Source organism: Leptopilina heterotoma, unplaced genomic scaffold (genome assembly GCF_015476425.1).
Source record: "Leptopilina heterotoma isolate Lh14 unplaced genomic scaffold, ASM1547642v1 Lhet_365, whole genome shotgun sequence".
NCBI lineage: Eukaryota > Metazoa > Arthropoda > Insecta > Hymenoptera > Figitidae > Leptopilina > Leptopilina heterotoma.
The window spans coordinates 242,060-263,159 of NW_025111046.1; the positions used below are offsets into that span (position 1 = coordinate 242,060).

Sequence of the window (21,100 nt, forward strand, 5' to 3'; positions counted from 1 at the left end):
ATTACTTTTTGTAATTTATTTTGTAATTTCTTTTGTAACTTATTTTGTAATTTGTTTCGTAATTTATTTTGTATTTTTTTTTGTAATTTAATTTTTATAATTTATTTTGTAATTTATTTTTCGTTATTTATTTCTCGTAATTTAATTTTTGCAATTTTTTTTCTGCAATAATTTTGTTTCAACGATAAGAAAAAGACACGACGTCATATAATGAAAACATGATAAATACTAATAAGTTGAGAGTGGAATGAAATTCGAAAATTTGTGTTCTATAAACTGATGGTTGGAAAAGCCCGTGGGACAAATGGTTAGGTAAACGCGTAATTGAAAGCACTTTACGGACCCTAGACTTTACGACAACCCGCACTCGCACATTTATATTCAGTGTTGAGGGAAATTACTTGCAAATAATAAACGACTGTCACACTGAATTCTTATTGTGTTTATATTTTATTCTATAGTTTATCGGAAAAATCACTGTTATTCAATTTTTTCTTATAAAAAAAAAGAAAATTATAATTTGCTCCATAAAAAATGTGATTTTTTTAATTCTTTACATTTTATTATATTATGAAAAACTCCATGATTTTTTTTTTTTAGTTATATAATTATAATTTTCAGCTAATTTTAAATAAAAATAATAATAATCACCTACACTCAGAAAAAAATATATTTGACACGGAGCCAATTTTTTGTTTAAAAAATAATTTTAATTTTTTGTTTCAAGTAAAATTTTAGTTGGTTCAAGTAAAATTTTATTCAGTTCAAACAAAATCATTATTCACTTATAAATATTTCAATAATAGTAAAAGTTATAGTAATTACTATTCAATTTTCTATAATTATATATTATACAGAAAACATTTGTACTTTTCAAGTTAAATAAAAATAAAAGAAAATAACCGAAAAATATTAAAATCAATTTTTCAAAAAAGAAAAAAAAACTTAGAAAACCAAAATACAAAAAGCATGCAAGTAAAAAATCAAATCCTTGCGCCAAACCCAAATTTTGAAATTATTTTTCATAATTACCTGTCTTGATTATTTTTGTTTTTTTGTCATTTCTTGCTCGATGACTATTTATAATTAATATTTAACTTAAATCTTATATATTGTACTTTAAACCAATTCTATAAAAAATTTATAGCTATTTTATTACGTATTAAAAAAATTTTTAATAACTTTTAGCAAAAAAGTGATGATTTTTACCAAACGGTCACGACTTTTTATAATAAATTTGATAATTTATTCTCTTTATAAAAAAGATTATTGAAATTTAGAAATTTTTAAAGCAACATTTAAAGATTAAAAAGTACTATCGGAAAAAAATCGAATTGCTTCTAAATCAGAAAACAATGTAAATTTTTTTGTATAAATATTTGCAAAGTAAAATAAACAGCAAATTACAAAAAAGCAAAATTTAATATTAAATTAAATTGAAAATAATAATAATTTACCGTTTGTTTTAAATTTACTTTTTCTACGTTTTAAATTATTTCAAATTTATTTATATTTTTCTTCATTGAAATTTAATTATTTAAATTTGTTAACTTATTTCTTACTTATTTACTAAATTTATTAATATATTAAAAAAATTATAATTTATTTCTAATGGTGAATTAATTATAAGGATATTTGGATAAATTAAGGTTTCTCGGATTAAAAACAAAATAGTTTTAATGCTGATTTCTTTCGTATATATTTTAAATGTGTTTTTTGTTTTTGCAGAGTGTGTTTTTGTGTGTGCATGTTTCCGCTGTGAAACATATTTTTTTTAATATATATACATTCGAAAAAAAGTCCCCGTCTTACATTGTTTTTTTGTTTCTATTTATTTCTCATCTCTAATTTTTTTTTTATTTCTTGCTTCTCATAATTGATATTATTACTCGTATATACAAATCTACACGATAATATTGATTTTTTCCCTTGGTTTTCTTTTCTTTTATTTTATTTCGCGTGATAATTATTGTTATTAACATCAAGACAAATATGAAACATTTTTATTTTTTTCGTTTATAATTATATTTTACTATTATTCGAAAAACACTATATAAAACATAACTAAAAAAGAGAACTAAAAGAAGAGAAAGAAAAAAATAGTTGAAATCGAGATCACAGGAAATTGTTTTAGTTTTTTTTTTAACTATTGTTTTCATTGACATTCGCTTCTTCGAAAATTTTCTCTAATTTTTTTTTTCGCCTTTTTTAATATTCCTCTTTTCTTTGTCAAATAAATAAATTTTTGTAAATTTCTAAATAAATAGAGTTTTAACACTAGGGCTTTAAATGTTTTCTCTCTCGTCGCTCTCAGAGAGTGGGTGCGAAGAAACGAATGCCAAATGTGCTAAAAAGATGCAAAAAAGTTTCTCGCGTCGAACAGTTCTTTTTTGTCAATTTTTGAATTGTCATAAAATTCGGTACTTTTATTTTTGAATAGTTTATTGTTTTTATTATTATCATCATTATTTGAATGTAAAGAAAAGTGACACGTTTCAGAAGGTGAAAAAATTGAAAGAACAATAATTAAATTAAATTAAATTAAATATATAATATAAATTCGACGAGGACGGGAGAAATACTAATTTTTAATAATAAAGCACTAATTATAATGATAATAATACTCAGTGGTGTAGATAGAATATTTCACTTCAGACTTTTTTTTAGTCCAATTTTTTTTTTGTTTTCGAATTTTCTTTTTTTTTATTAAGAAAGTAAAATATTAAAAATTAAAAAAATGAACAGATTTGCTCCCAGCTACACCACTGATAATACTTATATTTCAAGGGCACTGTATTGGTGATAATAATAAAAATTAGATATAAAGATAATATAAAGTTTATAACCGTTAAAGCCGTAATATACGAAAATCATAAATTTGTTCTCATTAAAAATAAAAAGAAACTCGAAATCACGGCATTTAGGACAATATATATATTTATATATTTACTAAATTCGAATATTTACAAAGAGTCTAAAAGCGACGGACATATTTTTTTTTGATATATGTCTAAAAAAATGATTTCTCGCGAATTTCATTTTTTTCTTCAAGTATAAGTTATAATAATATAATTTTTCATTAGAACGACAATTTATTGTCGTTTATGGCCTTTGTTGACTATGTACAGATTTTTTTTTCTTTTTTGCTTTTTCAACTTAAAATATACATTTATGTTTACACTGCATTATATATATTTTATATAATATATGTATACATATGTATATCTACTATTTTTATTTTATTAATAATTAATAATATAGAATTATAAATCTGTATATATGTGCATTTTTTTATTTACAAGATAAGACAAAGAAGTGGGGATTTAATAATGCTCAACTTATAATATATATTTATAATATGTGTCAACGAGAATTATTTTTTCTTTTTGTACTTGAAAAAATCCGAAAATTTGTTTTCGTCTTTTTTAAAATTCACTCCTTTGTCTTATGTTTTCGATTATTAATAATTTTTTTTTTTTATTTATCACAGTGGTTATTTGAGGAGAACGAGTCTACCCGTATACTCGTCAACGAATCACTGAGCACGTCGTATTCAAAAATTTTGGCTAATTTCGCATTTTTGTTTAAATAAATTCCCCTTCTTTCTTTCCTGCTTGGAATTATTTTTTTTGTATTTACAGTGACAAAAAAAATAAACAAAATTTACTCGCTAATCAGAAACAATTTTTTACACTATAAGAAAGAAAAAGTTTAAAAATTTGTTTTTTTTTTGGAAAAATGCGAGCAAACTTGCACAGGAGAAAAAAAAAAAAAAATAAAATGAAATCGCCAAATTGACGCGACCTGCGCTTCCACACACCTGGAAAAATTGTTATTTTTTTCCGCCGTCGCTCTTTCTCTGAATCGAGAGGTTAACAATCCTGACGAAACGAGAAGAACGTGGGGGAGAGTTGAGGGTTTTTTTTTTCTCTCAACACACACAGAGTAGCGTCGCTTCACTGCGAGATCGGAAACAAAATCATGTACATGTGTGCAAGTATGTTTTTTTTTTCTAAAGTTGTTTTTTTTTGTTTAGGAAAAATGTTGTTTGTTTAATTTTTCACTAAAAAATGATGATTGTGGGCAGGTGTCGTTGATAGATGATCGAGAAATTTTCGTGTGAGATGGCATCCTTGTCCAATAATGTGTCCTTCCATGCCCATGAAAATTTCCGAAGTCGCAGAAAGCTTTGTTCCCGCAGGGTCCCCCACGTGCAAGCTCGTTTCACATTTTGCTTTGTCTCTCTCTCGGTCCGTTTGAGTCACTCTGGGTCACAGGCCTCGTTCATCCATCCATCCTCTCTAAGTTATAATCCTACGAGGTTAGTGATTTTTACGTTAGCGAACAGTTTTTTCGAAATTTCTTTGTTTGTTTGTTTATTTTTTATTTTACTTCTTTAAATTAGCGCGAGAATATATTTTTCACCGATATCCAATGATCCAATCAGAAAAAACCCTTCTTTTTGCAAAAAAGAAAAAGAAAGAAAAAAAAATAGAGAAGAGAAGAAAGAAAACCTTCCGTGTGTGTGTAAGGGGGTTCCTTTCTTTGTTCAAAAAAATTCACCCTTCCCTTCGACCCAAATCTTATTTATCTGGCATTCAATCTTTTCAATCATCTACCTGAGGAGTTGCCTTTAATCTAAAGTGATTTTATTTACAAACCTAATAAAAATTCCACCATTAGAAATCATATTTTTTTGATAATTATTATTTTTCTTCGATATTTGTTATTCTTTTTTGTGTACTTTGTACTCTTTGTACTTTTACTTTATGCATTATTACTTTATGTATTTTTTACATATTTTTTTACATTGCGTACTTTTTGCATTTAATTAAAATTATTATTATTTATTTAATTATTATTATTGTTTATTTAATTAAAAAACTAAAAAATTATATATTTTTAACACTTCAAACTTTTACATTATGTATTTTTGTCCATTGCGCACTTTTTATATTACATATTTAAAAAAAAATTTTTTTAATACATATTTTTACATTTATTAAACAATTTCTTTTAATTTATACTTTAAATCTTCTTTTCTCGATATTTATCAAATTGTTTGCTGTTCCCATCACCAATATTAATTCTCGACACTGATTTTTAATTTTTGTTCCAAAAACATAAAATTAGAGAAGTTTTAGTTTTTTCTGTTCTCTTAATTGACATTGAATTACTTTCCACTTGAACTGATTCACATTTAGAACACAAAAGAATAGCTACATTTAAATTTTTATCTTGTAGAATTATTCAATCAAATACCAAGTAACGAGTCATTAATTTAAATGCAAATTATTTAATAATATTGAATAAATAATTTTTTTCGAATAATGATGATAGTAAATATTCCAATTTTACAGAAAAAAGGATTAGGAACAGCAAAAAATGAAGAAAAATATCGGAAAAAAGAAAAAAATTGTGAAAAAAGACAGAAAATCGAGAAAAACGGAAAATAATTGTAAAAAAAGACGGAAAATTTGGAGAAAAGAAAAATTATCGTCAAAAAGACAGAAAATCGAAAAAAAAATGAAAAATAATTGTAAACAAGACGAAAAATTTGGATGAAACCAAAAATTATCATCAAAAAGATGAAAAATCGAAAAAGAAGTTAAAAATGTTTTAAAAAAACAGAAAATTGCGAGAAAATCCAAATTAAGTACATAAAGAATAGTGAATATCAAAGAATAATAAAAATTAAAATATCGATAATAACTAATACTTGGAATTTTTCTTTCTTCGAGGGAAGAAATTTACAAAAACCCCCTTACACTGGATCATCGGAATAAAGAAATTATTTTTCTTTATTTATTTAGTCAGCAACATGCATTAATGACTAAGTTGGGACAAATTTTTCTGGAGACGAATTTCTTTGAGAAAATTTGCAGGGGTTGAAGAATGAAGAGTTAGAAAATTTTAATTTTAGCCTTAATTTTTGCTAATTTCTAATGATCAGTTAGAATTATTAAAATTTACTTTTATACAAAGTTTATGTTTACAATCTTTTTACTTTTATTCTGAATTTGCTTTTAATCAGTTTACTTAAAAATACAGTTTTATAATACAGTACTTTTAAATTTTAATTTTTTAAAATCAGTTTACTTTTAAAATGAAGTATTTTTATAATGAATTTACTTGTAAAATCTGTTAATTTTTTATAATCAGTTCAATTTTACTATCAGTTTACTTTAAAAATGAGTTTAATTCTACAATATTAGTGTACATTTTATTGTAAGTTTACATTATTTCTTGTTATAATTCTTCTTGATGGTAATTGTACCATTTTTAGAAGTTCATTTCATCTCCTCTTTATTTGATTTTCATTGAAGAGATTGAACTTCTTTTCGTAAACTTAAATCCTCATTATTTGCTCAAACTTTATTTGAAATGCATTTAAAACGCATTAGGATTATTATTTATTTAGAAATCTGGAATTTTTACTTTTTTTAATTTTCAGACATTTTTGGTATCAAACTAAAGGAAAATTGAATTCTTTGATTTAGCAAAGGGAAATTTTGTTCTTGTCTCAAAAAATTAAGGGGAAAAGTTTATTCTCATCTCAGAAATGTTGCGTCTCATTTTTGGGAAAGATATTACTTGCCGAGCAAGTGTAATCAATTTTCGGGTCTTAGATGTGCGTATATATTCTCTCGATTAGGTAAATATAGATTACATTTGAAATTATAATTGAGTGTACAAAAATATACTCAGGAGTTTATAATAACTCAAGAGTGTATGAAAATATGCTCAACTATAAAGTTTTAGTGAAGGAAAAGAAATGATTCTTACATGTGTGATAGAGGCGGTAAGGCTGAATGATGCTGCGATAGTGAGTCCGTAACTGGTCCAGTTGCATAAACTGAATTGTGCTGTACAGAATTATGATCTTGTATTCCCGGTAGATAAACATTGATCATGTTCCTGAGATCGGGCGCTTGTTGCTGTGGCTGTTGGCCCATGTATTCTCTTTTAACACCGCCGGGCACGCCTGATGACGTTGGTCCAGTTGGTGTTGGTGTATGAATACCGCCGCTCGCTGGACTCGTTGGCTCTGATTTTATGCTGCTACCACTTGGACTGTGACTGGACATTTGTGATCCAGGTTGAGTTTGATGATAGGGCGAGGGTGAGCCACCGGGAACGGCTGCTGCACCATAACCACCATAGCCATTCACGTAATTATTTATTGGACTTGGACTACCACCGCCCATGTGATGACCCATGTCGTACCTTGAGTACGCTGCCGCGGCGGCTGCATTCGCGGCCATATGACTATTGTAAGCTGGATGCTGCTGATAAGCTGATGGATCGTACATGAGATGTGAACCGTTTGGCATGTAGCCGTTTGTCATTTGGTAAACATCGCGGGATAATTGTGGCTGTTGGGAACCAGCGGCGCCGCCGACTTGTCGTTGATCAACGGCCAACATACCAGCAACTCCGGATACAACACCGCCAAGGGGGAATTTGTCCTTCTTGTTGATGGTCTTTGTCTTGCGACGTGGTCGGTACTTGTAGTCGGGATGTTCCTTCATGTGAACGGCCCTGAGTCGTTTGGCCTCGTCGATGAACGGTCGTTTCTCGGTTTCGCTGAGAAGCTTCCATTCGGCGCCGAGCCTCTTTGAGATTTCGGAGTTGTGCATTTTGGGATTCTCTTGAGCCATCTTGCGACGTTGACCACGGGACCAGACCATGAAGGCGTTCATTGGCCTCTTGACGCGATCGTTGTTGTTGGTCTTGCTGGTGTTGTTGTTGTTGTTTGGAGGCTGATGCTGTTGGGACTGCTGTTGCGATTGGGAATGATGTTGCTGTTGGGCGACAGCGCTCTGTTGAGCCAAACTGTGCATCACTTGTTGTTGCTGCTGCTGTTGGGCTGGCTGCATGGCACTGTAGTGATGCTGCTGATGATGATGTTGCATTCCCAAACCGCCGAGACCAACACTCGTTGGTGGACTCACGGAAATGGGATTTGAAACAAGACCTCCTAAATTTTGATAGGGCGATGTTGTTGTTGCATGATGACCCATCGTCGAGAGACTATGATGGGTGTGTGGGGGCATTTGCGCGTGCAAACTGCCGCCCTTCAAATCCGACTCCATCGTGAGCATGTCTTCCTCCCTGTGCCCGTACAGTTTGCTGGATTTATCAAAAACACTTTCAAGTCAATAAACACACAAACTAATTCCTCCTCACAGTCATACGGGAACTCTATACGATACGATATTTAACATCGATTAGTCAATTTTCGTTTTAAAAACCGAACACTCACAAATATTTCACTATATCAAGCTTGAGGAATCAAATAATTCCTCTTCGGGGTTCAAAAACAACAACACTGTCACTTCGTTGATTCTTCAAAAAAGAAGAAAACCAAATTCAAGTCAAAAAACGAAAAAACAAAACACTATTTTCGATTATTTCGCACAAAGAAATGAGATTTTCTTTTTTAATTTCGAGAAATCTTTTTCAAATATTGATGTTTTTGTAAAGACACTGTATATATTCTGTTCACGGAATGAATGATGTACGCGATCTTTTATTATTAAAACAAGCGAACAATATACGAACAACCACTCTCTCCGCAAGAACGGAACCGTCTGAGCATTCGTTGCTTTTGCCTTGGGCTTTGTAGGTCTCGTTCACTTGCTGCCGAGGCGGCCGCCCCTCCCACAATGTTGCCCCCACTATTCGCTCGCCCCATCCCACATTTTCCCCTCCATCATCCACAAATGACCGGGAAACCCGTCGCATGAGCAAAAGTCTGACCGGGTTTGAGAGTACCCGTCGGCAATCGATTGGCACACACGCCTGCCATCATTTCAGCCAGCCAATGGTGCGCCTCCCTCGACCATTTGGAGGTGTGGCGAAACCATCTGACGTCACAAAACCAACTGGGACGACCTCTCGCGGTGACGCGCTCCGTCATGCGCCGAGAGCATCTGACCACCCGCTTAGCAAGGTTCCCGTGTATATTTCTAGGAAATGGTTTAAGGTCTGTATACGTATATACAATACATACATTTATCAGGCATCGTGACGATGTATCTATATATATGTACGTATATATAAAACTTTTTTTTTCTCCTTTTTTTCGTTGATATACTCGTGCTCGGCGCGGAAAATTCTGACGTTGTTGTCTTGTGCAACGTTCGTGCGGAGTTTGGAAATTTAGCAAACTTTGCGTCTCATGTGAATGAGTCAATTTCTTTATTATTTTTTACAGTGGAAAGAATCTTTTGTTATTTCTATAAAAATAAAATTTTGATTTCAATTATGCATGTATTAATATTCTTTTTTGGTGATTTTTGTTTTAAAATACTTGCAAAGTCTATTTCATTTATTGAAAGTTTTAAAACGCTTTAAAAGGCTTTATATGTGCAACTTTAAATTTTAAATACGCTTCGCAATATAAGTGAAGGTTTGAAAACAGTTTTTCTTTCAAAAATTGCATAGATGCGCATTTAAACTTCAAAAAAAGCTTAGAAATAAGTTATATTTGACTTACTGAAAGTACTAAACAGCTTTTCCGAAAACTGTCAATAAACACACACTTAAAACTACAATCCGCTTAAAAATAATGTGAAATTTTACCTAGAAAAAATTCAAAATCCCTTTCTATATTCAGTAAGTGTATAAATGCACTTGAAAATTTATGTGCGCTTCGAAATAAGTAAAATTTCACTTGTTACTTTTTATAAGTGAAATTTCACATATAAATAGTTATAAGTTTCTTTTTTATAAAAAGTTATTGAAGGAAAGAGAGACTTATAACTTTTTATATGAAATTTATGCGAAATTTCACATGTAAAAAGTTATTGAAGAAAAGAGAGAGACTTATAACTTTTTATATGTGAAATTTTACATGTAAAAAAGTTATAACTGTCTTTTTACTTTTATATGTGAAATTTCACATATAAACAGTTGTAAGTCTCTCTGTTGTTCAGTAAGTGCATTTACAATTATATTTAGTGAAATTTCACTTAGAATAAGAAAAAATTCACTTATTGTGAATATATATGCACTTATTGAACCAGAGGGACACTTATAACTTTTTATATGTGAAATTTCACTTATGCAGATTTAGAGAGTATAAGAAAAGCACTTTAAATTTTAAATGCGCTACGAAATAAGTGAAATTTCACTTAGTAATACATCTACAACACATTTTCAGTCAAAATTTGTATATACTAGAACTTTCAAGTTCTTGAAACTTGAAATGCTTTTTAAAATATATGAAATTTTGCTCTTACTGAAAGTTTTAAGTTGTTTTTTCTTTCAGAAAATTTCTGTACTCACTTTTCCTTTTGAAAATATGGTTTTACTTAAAATTGCAAAATAGATCATATTTTCTAAATTGTTAGTCATAAATTTTTAATTGTATATTGTAATTTTTGAAATAAAAATCATTAAAAACCTTCGGTCTCCAAATAAGTAAAGTAGCCTACGCTATTCATTTTGAGGACTTGAGGTGCAACGAAACTGAAACCCATAGATGGCGCCACGCTCTATACGAATGACCAAAATGAGCTGCAACAAAAGTGCCACCGCGGTTTTTCTCTATGATATTCTAAACTATAAAAATAGTCCTAAATCTTTAAAAAAAAATTCACGAAAACTTAACAAAATTTTCTACATTTTCAACTTTTGCTTAAATATATTTACAAAAGTAAACATCTTCATACATTTAAATTCTCTGAATTGCATATACATTTTGCGACGTATTTTATTTGAAAATGTCACGTACATTACTTTCGCGAAAAAAAAGAAGAGAGAAAAAAATTTTAGCATAGTTTTACACTTGAATGACCATTAAAAGAGCGTATATATTACTTGTAAAACTTTCCTTTCGCGTATATATAACATATATATATATGACAAATACACATTTATATTTCATTATTTGTACAACTGAAAATTATCGAACTACAGTTTTCTCAATAATAATCTTGTGATTGATATTATCAGCTGTATTTATAATTTTTTCACGTGATTTTTTTTTAACAAACATTCAACTCTTACGTGCGCAAAAATTATTCAATATTCTTAATCATATATTTGCTAATATATATAATAGTTTTCAAAAAATTTATGTAATATTCCGCTATAATAATTCAGGGACACGCGCTTAATATTTATACGCACGGGGCTCTGATTTTAATTTATTGTAATTGCGATCTTGCGATTTTAATTTTAATAATTTGGTAATTTTGATTTAATCATACTTGACTTTCTAGGAACTATTTGTTAATTATACGATTCATGAATAGATTCATTATTTATTTGTAATTTATTTATATTATAACTTATTTTTTATTTAATAAGAATATTTAAACAATAACTGAATTTTAATTAGTAAAAACTAAAAAACTAAAATTTGTAAATGTTTACTAATTTGAATGAATGACTAAATTTTGGCTTTTGATTTGGCAAATTTTACTAATAAATAATAATTTCTACTAATTTATTACTAAACTACTAATTCAAAAGCAAAAAATAAGTTACTAATTCAAATTAGTAAACTCATTTTTATTTAGAGAATAAAAATATTTTTTTGTGATTTACAACTATAATTTTAATAAATTAACACAACACAGTTGGTAAATAGGGTAATGTGTTAATTTATTATAATTATAATTTATTAATTATTATAATATTATAGTTTATTTTAATATAATTATATTACATCACTTATTATTATAATAAATTAACACTTAATCCTATTTTTTACTGCGTCTGTTTCAAATTTTTATATAATTTAACAATTGAGAGTAATTGGAGAAAAATTATTCGAATTGCGAAAGAAATTATATCAAATGTTTGTGAAAAATAAGTGATAAATAAACGCGCTTTAGTCTAAAAATTCATTAACGCTAAAAGGGAAGTATTAATCGAAGTTTAGCTATACTATTACAACGGCAACGGAAATTAAATCGATTCATTTGGCTCAGCGACTTGTAGGCGCAACGTCACATATATTCTATTTTATATGTCGCGCAGAAATTGTCTGCAATATTGTTTGGACAGATAATAAATAAATAAGCAAATAATATAGTCAATAAAGTATATATATAAAATAAAAATAATAATTTCTCTTTAAATCAAGCGAATTTTATTTGAACCAATAATTTCAAATAATAATCAAATAATAATTTAATTTTTTAGAAGCAAAATACAATTTAATTGACTTAAATAAAAATTAGTTGTTACTAATAAATATTTATTTCGTACAAATGAACACAAATTTTCTGAGGATGTCAAATTGAGACAAAAAAACGTATCAAAAATGTTTCTTCGCAACACTTTTGAATACGTTTTTTGTCTCAATTTGACATCCTTAGAAAAACTATATGGTAGCAAAAAACTTTATTGTGATTAAAACTACATGTAGTAAATAATGCACATACTTAATACTATACAAGTAGTAAACAATACTGAAAGTGTAAATCGAAGTAAATTGTCGAACACTCACCTGTGTCGCGTGACACAACGATATTATTCGAATCTTTTTTTTATTCGCTCTCGACTTTATTTATATTATGTATAATAGATTTCACATGTAGTCTCTCTCGAAGAGCGCACTTTTTTTTGGCCTTTTTTTCATCACTCGAAATCCACAAAGAAGCTCACGAGAGAATCGCTACTATGTGTACGTATATATATATATAGTGAAAAGACTTCCATTTGACGTTTAAGCGGGTTCATGCGTAGGACCTGTTGCCGCGAGATATAATAGAAGAATACGTCATAGATAATCATAGCGCACCCTGCGTGCACTTCTCTCTCTCTCTATAGTTGCAAACGACAATAAAAGTAACGACGGGGAGGGAACCCAAAGCCACGTTCAATTTAGACGAATAAATACATCGAATACTTATATTATATACATTGTATTATTTGTGCTCTGTATAGTACCTACATTTTTGTATTTATTTTTCTATTCGCATATAATCGCATTTTGTCACTTGTTAACTTGGTTTCTTTTTTTGCCACAAATGGATGCTTATTCAGAGAGGTGTGTATAAGAAATGCGTGTTTTGAAATTGGATAAAGTGCAGGTTTTGGTTGCAAGTGCTATTGGATATGGTGTATTGTGAATGTCAAGGGATAATTAGTTTTTGAGTATATACTTCAGTGTATTGTATTTTTGTTTGGTATTGTACTGTGTTGTAGTGTATATGATACTGTATTAGTAGTTATAATTATTGTATAGTGCTGCATAATGATGTACAATACAGTATAGTCCTGCATAATGATGTATAATTACTACTACATAACACTGAATAATACAGCATAGTACAGCATGGTACTGCATAATACTATATGATACTGATATGATACAGCATAATACTTTATAATAATATACTTATTTTATATAATATACTTTATAATAATATTATAATATTATATACTGTATAATAATTTATAATACTGTATAATACTTTATAATACTGTCACCTTCTTCTTGATAGTATTAAATTGATACTGATCTGAATCGAATTGATGCCAAAAATTTGGATCAATTTTTGATTTTAATCCGCAATTTTTTTTGTATCAATTCGTTGCAATTTGATATTATTAAGTTAGCAGTGGTATATATAATAGAATATTATACAAGTATTATACAGTACATACAGTAATTTTAACATTTTAACTATTTTTCTATACTCTGATAGTAAATAAAAACATTATACTAAACAAGAAGTTGATATTTTTGTGTAACTAAACTTTTTCAATCGCCCCAAAAGTTTGTACAAATACTCCATTTTTATTTCCGTAGCTTATCTCAAGCCACACACTCAATAATTAAATTTTAAAAAAGTATCAAAAAGTAGCTTTTAGTATACTGAAAAAAGTAGTAAATAAAAGTAGCTATCGAAAATTAATTTTTAATTTTTAACGAATAAAAAAAATTGTTTGAATCGATTCACAAAAGTATGATTCAGTATTTCCCTGACTGTTTCCTGATTTCAATCAAAAATATTTATTTTTATTCTAATCTTGCTCTAAGTTTTTGAAAAATTCAATTATTTTCTGAATTTTTACTCTAAAAAATACAATTAAAAAAAAAGTATTTAAAAGTAATTTTTAAAAGTAAACAAATAAAATTATTTAATAAAATTTAATTTAAATTGTTCACAGGAATTAAGAAAAAAAATTAATAATTTTTCCAAGTAAAAATTTAAATGTTATTACAGTTTTAAAACAATTAAAATTTTCAAGGATTTCAAATTAATAATCTTTTAAAATTTAGTTATTTCTAAAAAAATCTTACTGTAACGCTTTTAATATTCAATTATTATCTAAAATTTCAACTAAAATTCGTTTTTAAATCAATTCTTATTAGAAAGTTCAATTGAAATTCAACTATTTAAATACAAAAATAAATAATATATTGAAGAATTGAATGTTTCTCAAAATTTAATTCTTATGGAGAATTTATCAATTTTTGTAAAAAATAATTGAATTTCTGAGAAGAATTTTATTATTTATGGAAATAATTGAATTTTTGCTAAGAATTTTATTTAATTCCTTTTAAATAATTGAATTCTCGTAGAAAATTTTATTATTTGGGAAAAAAATGGAATAATTGTGAAGAATTAAAGAAAGAATTTATCAATTTTTGTAAAAAATAATTGAATTTCTGAGATGAATTTTATTATTCATGAAAATAATTGAATTCTTGCGAAGAAATTTATTTAATTCTTTTTAAATAATTGAATTCTCGTGAAAAATGGTACTGCTTGGAAGAAAATTGAATTCTTGTGCGAAGAATCTTATTAAAATTTTTAAAAGTAAAGATAATTGAATTTTTGAGAAGCATTTTATTATTTATGCGGAAATAATTGTATTCTTGCCTGGAATTTTATTAAAATTTTTATAAATAATTGAATTTTTGTGAAAAATTTTATTATAAAAAATTTGAATGTTTGTGAAGAATTTCATCAAAAATCTTTTGTCATATTTTACTAAAACTGTATAGATAATGAAAATTATTGATTTTGGAAAAGTTTTTGAGAATAATTGAATTGTTTTAAAGAATTTTATTACAATTTATTACTACTGGGTTTTACTTTTAAATTTTACGCAAGAGGAAAGAAAATTCTACTTGAAGCAATTATAATAAATAATAACAATTATAATGAAAATGTTTGAAAAATGTTTCAAGAATATTTCAAGAATATTTCAAAAATATTTCAACAATATTTCAAGAATATTTCAAGAATATTTCAAAGATATTTTACAAAATATTTCTCTCTTGAAATTATGTTACTGAAATATAAGTTCGACATTTACAATAAAAGACACATTCCATTTTTGACAAGAGACTAATATACATATCAACCCTTCTGGATTATATATTTGAAAACTTACGGAAAATTCTAATCCTCTTGCACTTATCTCATTAAAATGTAAAAGGGGCGTGTTTTTGAAAATTTTGCAAAAATAATTTATGGATATGTAACTTGAATAGTATTTAATAGGATTTTGTCGAGGAAAATGTGTAAAAGTTATATACACTTTGGGAATTTGTTAATTTATTTGTAATTACATAAATGTCTGTAGGTATTCCCCTAGAAAAAATTTGTTCTTAACGACCAACGTAGGGGGTCTCGTCGTCGTCGTCTCTCTCCTGAAAATTGAAGGCTTAGTGGAGCAGTAATATAATATATGACACCGCATGCGGCTTATCGTCAAATTCTCGGAAAAGTTAATACATTACTGATTGTCCCGGATGTGGCTGCAAATTATTATTTACACCACTCTTCTTGTGGTATTGCTGGAAACAAATTTTTTCTCCAAACAGGAATTGATGACTTTGTAACCAATGCTCTATACAGTAATCTTGGTTATACTATAGAGATATTTATTTTCTTTCCCACGATTTTTTCTATGTGTTTAGTTTGTGTTTGAATTTTAAGAAGATAATCGTGGATAATTCGATTATCTAATGTGATTCTAATATATGGTACTAATGTGCAATAATAAACATGATAAAAATCAGAAGTTTATGAGCAGTGTTTTGGTACTAAAGGTACTCATTAGGAGCTGTTCCGAATTTTTTAAATCTATGTACAACTTCTTTTGTGCTTCTTAGAACTGATGGAAAACTGGATGAGTTTTATTATACAGGGCTAGTGAAGAATTAATTCCATGTAATGAAAATTGATACAAAATTAATTTAATGATAGCATGTATACAGAATTAACTCGATGTATCTAGAACTGGTGCAAAAATATCCTAATGCTAATCGAACTGTTGCAAAAGTAGTTAAATAATTTTTATGGTCAAGAATTAGTGCAAAGGTACTTCAATGCTAACGGAATTAGTAACAGAATTAGTTTAATGCAATTAGAACTGGTGCAAAATTAGTACTCTGGAATCAGAACTTTTGCAGAATTAGATCAGTGCTATTAGAACTATATAGTGCAAATTAGTATAGTTCAATTAAAACTAATACAGAACCAATTTATTATCATTAGAATTGGTGCAGACAACGTTTAATGTTATCAAAACTGTCGCAGAAGTAATTCAGTTTTATTAGAACTGGAACAAATCAACGCTATCAGAACTGGCACCGAACTAATTCATGGCTATTAATAGTTGAACTGATACAAAATTTATTTATTGGCACTAGAAGTGGTGCAGATCTAATTTAATGTAATCAAAACTGGTACAGAAATAGTTCAGTTTTGATAGAACTGGAACAAATCAACGCTATCAGAACTGGTACCGAACAAATTGTTTTCCATTAGAACTGGTGCAGACGTAGTTCAATGTAATAAAAACATGCATAGAAGTAGTTCAGTTTTGGCAGAACTGGAACAAAGCGAAGTAAATAACATTATCAGAACTGGTACAGAAATAACTCAGTGCTATTGGAACTGCAGCAAAAGTTATAGAACTTTATCAGAACTGATAAATAGTCCAATACAATTAGAACTGATTGAGAATTAGTTTGATGCATCCAAATCTGATTCAGAACTAATCCATTGTTATCAGAACTGGAACAGTATTTGTTTGATATTATCAAAACTGCAACTGGTACAGAAGTAGTTCAGTATTATCAGGACTGGAACAGCACTAGTTCTATCAGCACTAGTGCTATCAGAACTGGAACAGTATTTGTTTATTATTATCAAAACTGTAAGTGGTACAGAAGTAATTCAGTATTATTTATTTATTAAAAATAAGTCCCTAGGGCTTAAAAGACTGGAATTACTATCAGGACTGGAACAGCACTATTTCAGTGCTATCATAACTGGAGCAGTACTAGTTCGGTGCTATCAGAACTGAAACAAGACTAGTTTCCTACTATCAGAACTGGTGCATAGTTACTTCAATCCTATTAAAACTGAAGCAGAACTAGTTCAATGTAATCAGAACTGGTACAGAACTGGTAAGACACTTACTAGGTTTTGCTCCAGTAAACCGCAGAAATAGTTTAGTGCTAACCAAAACCTAATCATCGTTTCAAAACCTAATCAGTGCTGATAAGTCAATTCTAAAGATTACTCGCTTCATCCAAAAAGTGTATACGTGCATAGTAGTAAATAATTTTCTACTACTCACACAGACCATCATCAATACCTCGATACACATGTGTACATATATATTTATGCAGTTTGCAAATAAACATGAGATTCGGTGCACACGGAAGCCACAAGTGGTACGTAAGCGGCGCGAATAAGTGGGCTGATAGATTGTGCGAGAGGAGGAAAGGTTTGGGTAATGAGGGAAGAGGATAGATGTTGAAGCGGATCGAAGAAAAAGCGAAGAGAGAAGGAGAGGGAGAGAGAGAGAGAGTGCGAGAGATAGTACATACAATAAAGTCAGTCCGACAATGGGATACTACGGGTGGTCTTTGTGATTCAAATCAATGTTTGCGATATACTCGATGGCAGTGAATTGCATTGTGGTCCTAGGTTTACATACGTTTAAACATCGATACATCGTGTCACATCTTACATTGATCTTCTCCTCCATCCACGTGTGTGTCACATGTGTCCGCAATATATATAGTCATAATATGTATATCTCAACATTACCCGCACTTCGGATATACAAGTGTATACACAAGTAGGATGCAAAAATTGTTTTCATCTCTCGATATTAATATTCCAACTTGAAGAGCTTGAAAAGAGCTTTCGAATATTTGCGTCATTTGGATCAAAATATATAATTTATTCTTAATAATCAGTTATTTTGTTTATTTATTCGAAATTTTTGTACATAGTGTTGATATCAGTTCGACCCAATTTGGTATTTATGAATTTGATGCTGGTATCAAATTGTTTCAACTTGGGTTAAGTTTAACTCAAATTGTTATCAGTTTCATCCAATTTCCTCAAATTCCTCAAAGACATTTGGTGTCAGCCTGAATCAATTTCGTATATTAACACAATTTAGTATAACCATTTGATTTCACTTGAAATCAATTTTGTTTAAGTTTGGCTCAATTTTGGTAATTATTTGATACAATTTGTTATCTGCATTTGCTCTTCTAATTTAGTATCGCAGTTTAATTAAATTTGGTACCAGTTTGACTCAAAATTGGTATTGTTCTAGTCTGATACCAGTTTGATCCAATTTGATACTATAGTTGATCCAGTTTGTTCCAATTTGATATCAGTTGGTATTATAGTTTGATTTTGGAATCCATTTTCTCCAATTTGATATCAGTTTGTTCCAATTTAGTATCATTTTGACCCAATTTGGTATCATTTTGACCCAATTTGGTACGTTAGATATAATTTGTTCTAATATGGTATTATTTAGACCTAATTTGAAAATTGTTTGATTTAATTTATTCCAATTTGGTAGTAGCAATAGTAGTAATAGTAATAGTGGTAATAAAAGAGTAATATTAGCTCTTAATCTATGTAATCTATTTACAGAATGATAGCATTACTTTTTTTGTCCTCCGCTCGCGAGAACATTAAAGAGAAATTAATCACGAATCTCACAAGCAGACGTTGCACACGTTGATTAGGGATGCAATTCTTTTTCCTTTGGCCTATATATTGGCGAAATGTTTGGAATCTCGTGCGTGAAATGAACTCTCTTCTAGCAAAGTCGACAGTCGATAACAATGGTAGACGTGAAAGAATCCGCAGGCGTGCGCATTGCCAACAGGTGATTCCATTGGGGTTCTTTTAGCTTTCGAATGACGATGCACTAGAGAGAGGAAAACGAAGAGAAAGAGGGAGGAGAATGTGTGTGTGCCAAGAGGGATGGAGAGAGAGAGAGAAAGAGAGTAAAGTAGAAATCAGGGGGCTGATGGTGGAATGGGGTGGCCAACAAAGTCTTTATATCGACGAGGACCGATTACAAAGCTCGATTGTTGCCGTTCTACCGATTCTAACGCGGGAAAAAAAAAAGTTTTCGCTGTTGTAGCGAATTTCATTTTACCGCGCGCTATACTCACTTCTATGAAACAGAGAAAGAGAAAAGTGAGTGTGTGAGTTAAGATCAAAAAACTTTTTTTTTCCCTTTTTTTGCTTAAAAAAGAAAGTCAAATTGGATTACTAGGGGTCGATTGAGTACAACTTTTCGTAGTTTGCACATCTTAGTTTTCTTTATACGTTTCACGTTTCATTTTGTACATTACGTATAATTTTCATTGGTTACAAGGCAAATTGCATCTATTCTTTTTGTGCTCTATTTGTAAAAAAAACTTCACTTGGAAAAACTGTACAAGTTTCTCTAGAATAGCGAAAGTTTTAACTAAAGCTAACAGAAATTTTACTAATTTAGGCAAATTTGCAGCTATTCCAGGTAAAGCTGCTTTTCGTATGAGAAATTTTGTTGACCTATGAATTTTCCATAATAAATAATTTCATTAATTACGATTAATGATTAATTAATTTAGTTGGTTCAAAAATTTTCTTCATCAAATAATTTTGTTGATCAATTACAGGGTTACCACAGGTTAGGGAAAAATCAGGGAAAGTAGAATTGGTAAGGGAAAAGTCAGGGATTTTTATTAAAAGTATACTGATAAAAATTAAATTTTTAGAATTCATAAGAAAATTTATCAAAAAAATTAATTATTGAAAAAAATTTTTGATACAATTCTACGAAAACATTCAATTATTTTTATAAATAATAAAAATTTATTTTGAAATTCAATTATTTTCATCGCAGAATTTAAAATATTTGTAATACAATTTTAAATAAATTAATCGAAAAATGCAATTATTCTTAAAAATTTTATTAAAACTTGACAAAAGAATTCCATTATATAAGAAACATTCAATTTCTAAAAAAAAATAATAAAATTCGTTGCAATAATTCAATTATTTTCGTAAAAAAATAAATAAATAAATATCAAAATTCATTACAAAAATTCAATTCTTTTGAAACTAATAAAATACTTTGCAGAAATTAAATTATTTTCAATAATCTTTAAAAATTCTCGTCAAGAATTACATCATCTTCAAAAATAATAAAAATTACACAGGAATTCAACTATTTACAAATTTGGCAATAATTCAATTATTTTCATAAATAATAAAATTTTTTACAGGGATTCAATTATTTTCATGTATAATAAATTTCATCGTAGAATTTCAATTATTTTTAATACTATTTTAACCGAATACCTCAAAAAATGTCATTATTTTTCCGAATAATTAAAATTTTGTATAAATAACAAATAATTGATAATTGTTAATTTATTTCAATATAAGAATTTTAATAAAATTTTTGAAATTAATTACATTTTTCGAAGAGTTTACTTAAAATTGTATTAAAAATAATTGAAATCCTGTTAAGAATTTTATTATTTATGAAAATAATTGAATTCTTGCAACGCGAATTTTATTAATTTTTTTTAAATAATAATTGAATTCTTTTGAGACATTTTATTAAAATAGTAGATTTTTTGAAAATATTTTAATTTCAGCGAAGAATTTCATTATTTGTGAAATATAATTGAATTCTTGCAAAAATGTTTGAAAATAATTCCATTTTTCGAGGAATTCATTAAAAATTTTATTAAAAATAATTTAAATCCTAGGAAAAATTATATTATATTTATGATAATAATTGAATTCTCACAACGTATTTTATTAAATTTTTTAAAATAATTGAATTCATGTGA

At 28.3% G+C, this 21,100-nt stretch overlaps 1 protein-coding gene and 1 long non-coding RNA gene across 11 annotated transcripts in view; one reads left to right on the forward strand and one right to left on the reverse strand.

The window, feature by feature from the left end:
- Positions 1–8,597, reverse strand: part of LOC122505728 (transcription factor Sox-2) — a 226,040-nt gene extending 217,443 nt beyond the window's left edge. For 4 of the 6 annotated variants that reach the window (XM_043617535.1, XM_043617537.1, XM_043617538.1 and 1 more), the window contains exon 1: positions 6,787–8,596. In XM_043617535.1, the coding sequence (XP_043473470.1) occupies positions 6,787–8,105 (1,319 nt within the window). In that variant the 5' untranslated portion in view covers positions 8,106–8,596. Of the gene's footprint in view, positions 1–4,021; positions 4,315–6,786 lie in introns of those variants that run through there. The other 2 variants (XM_043617539.1, XM_043617534.1) reach the window with 2 other exon arrangements.
- Positions 1–21,100, forward strand: part of LOC122505733 — a 166,202-nt gene that overhangs the window by 46,700 nt on the left and 98,402 nt on the right. The window lies entirely within an intron of this gene.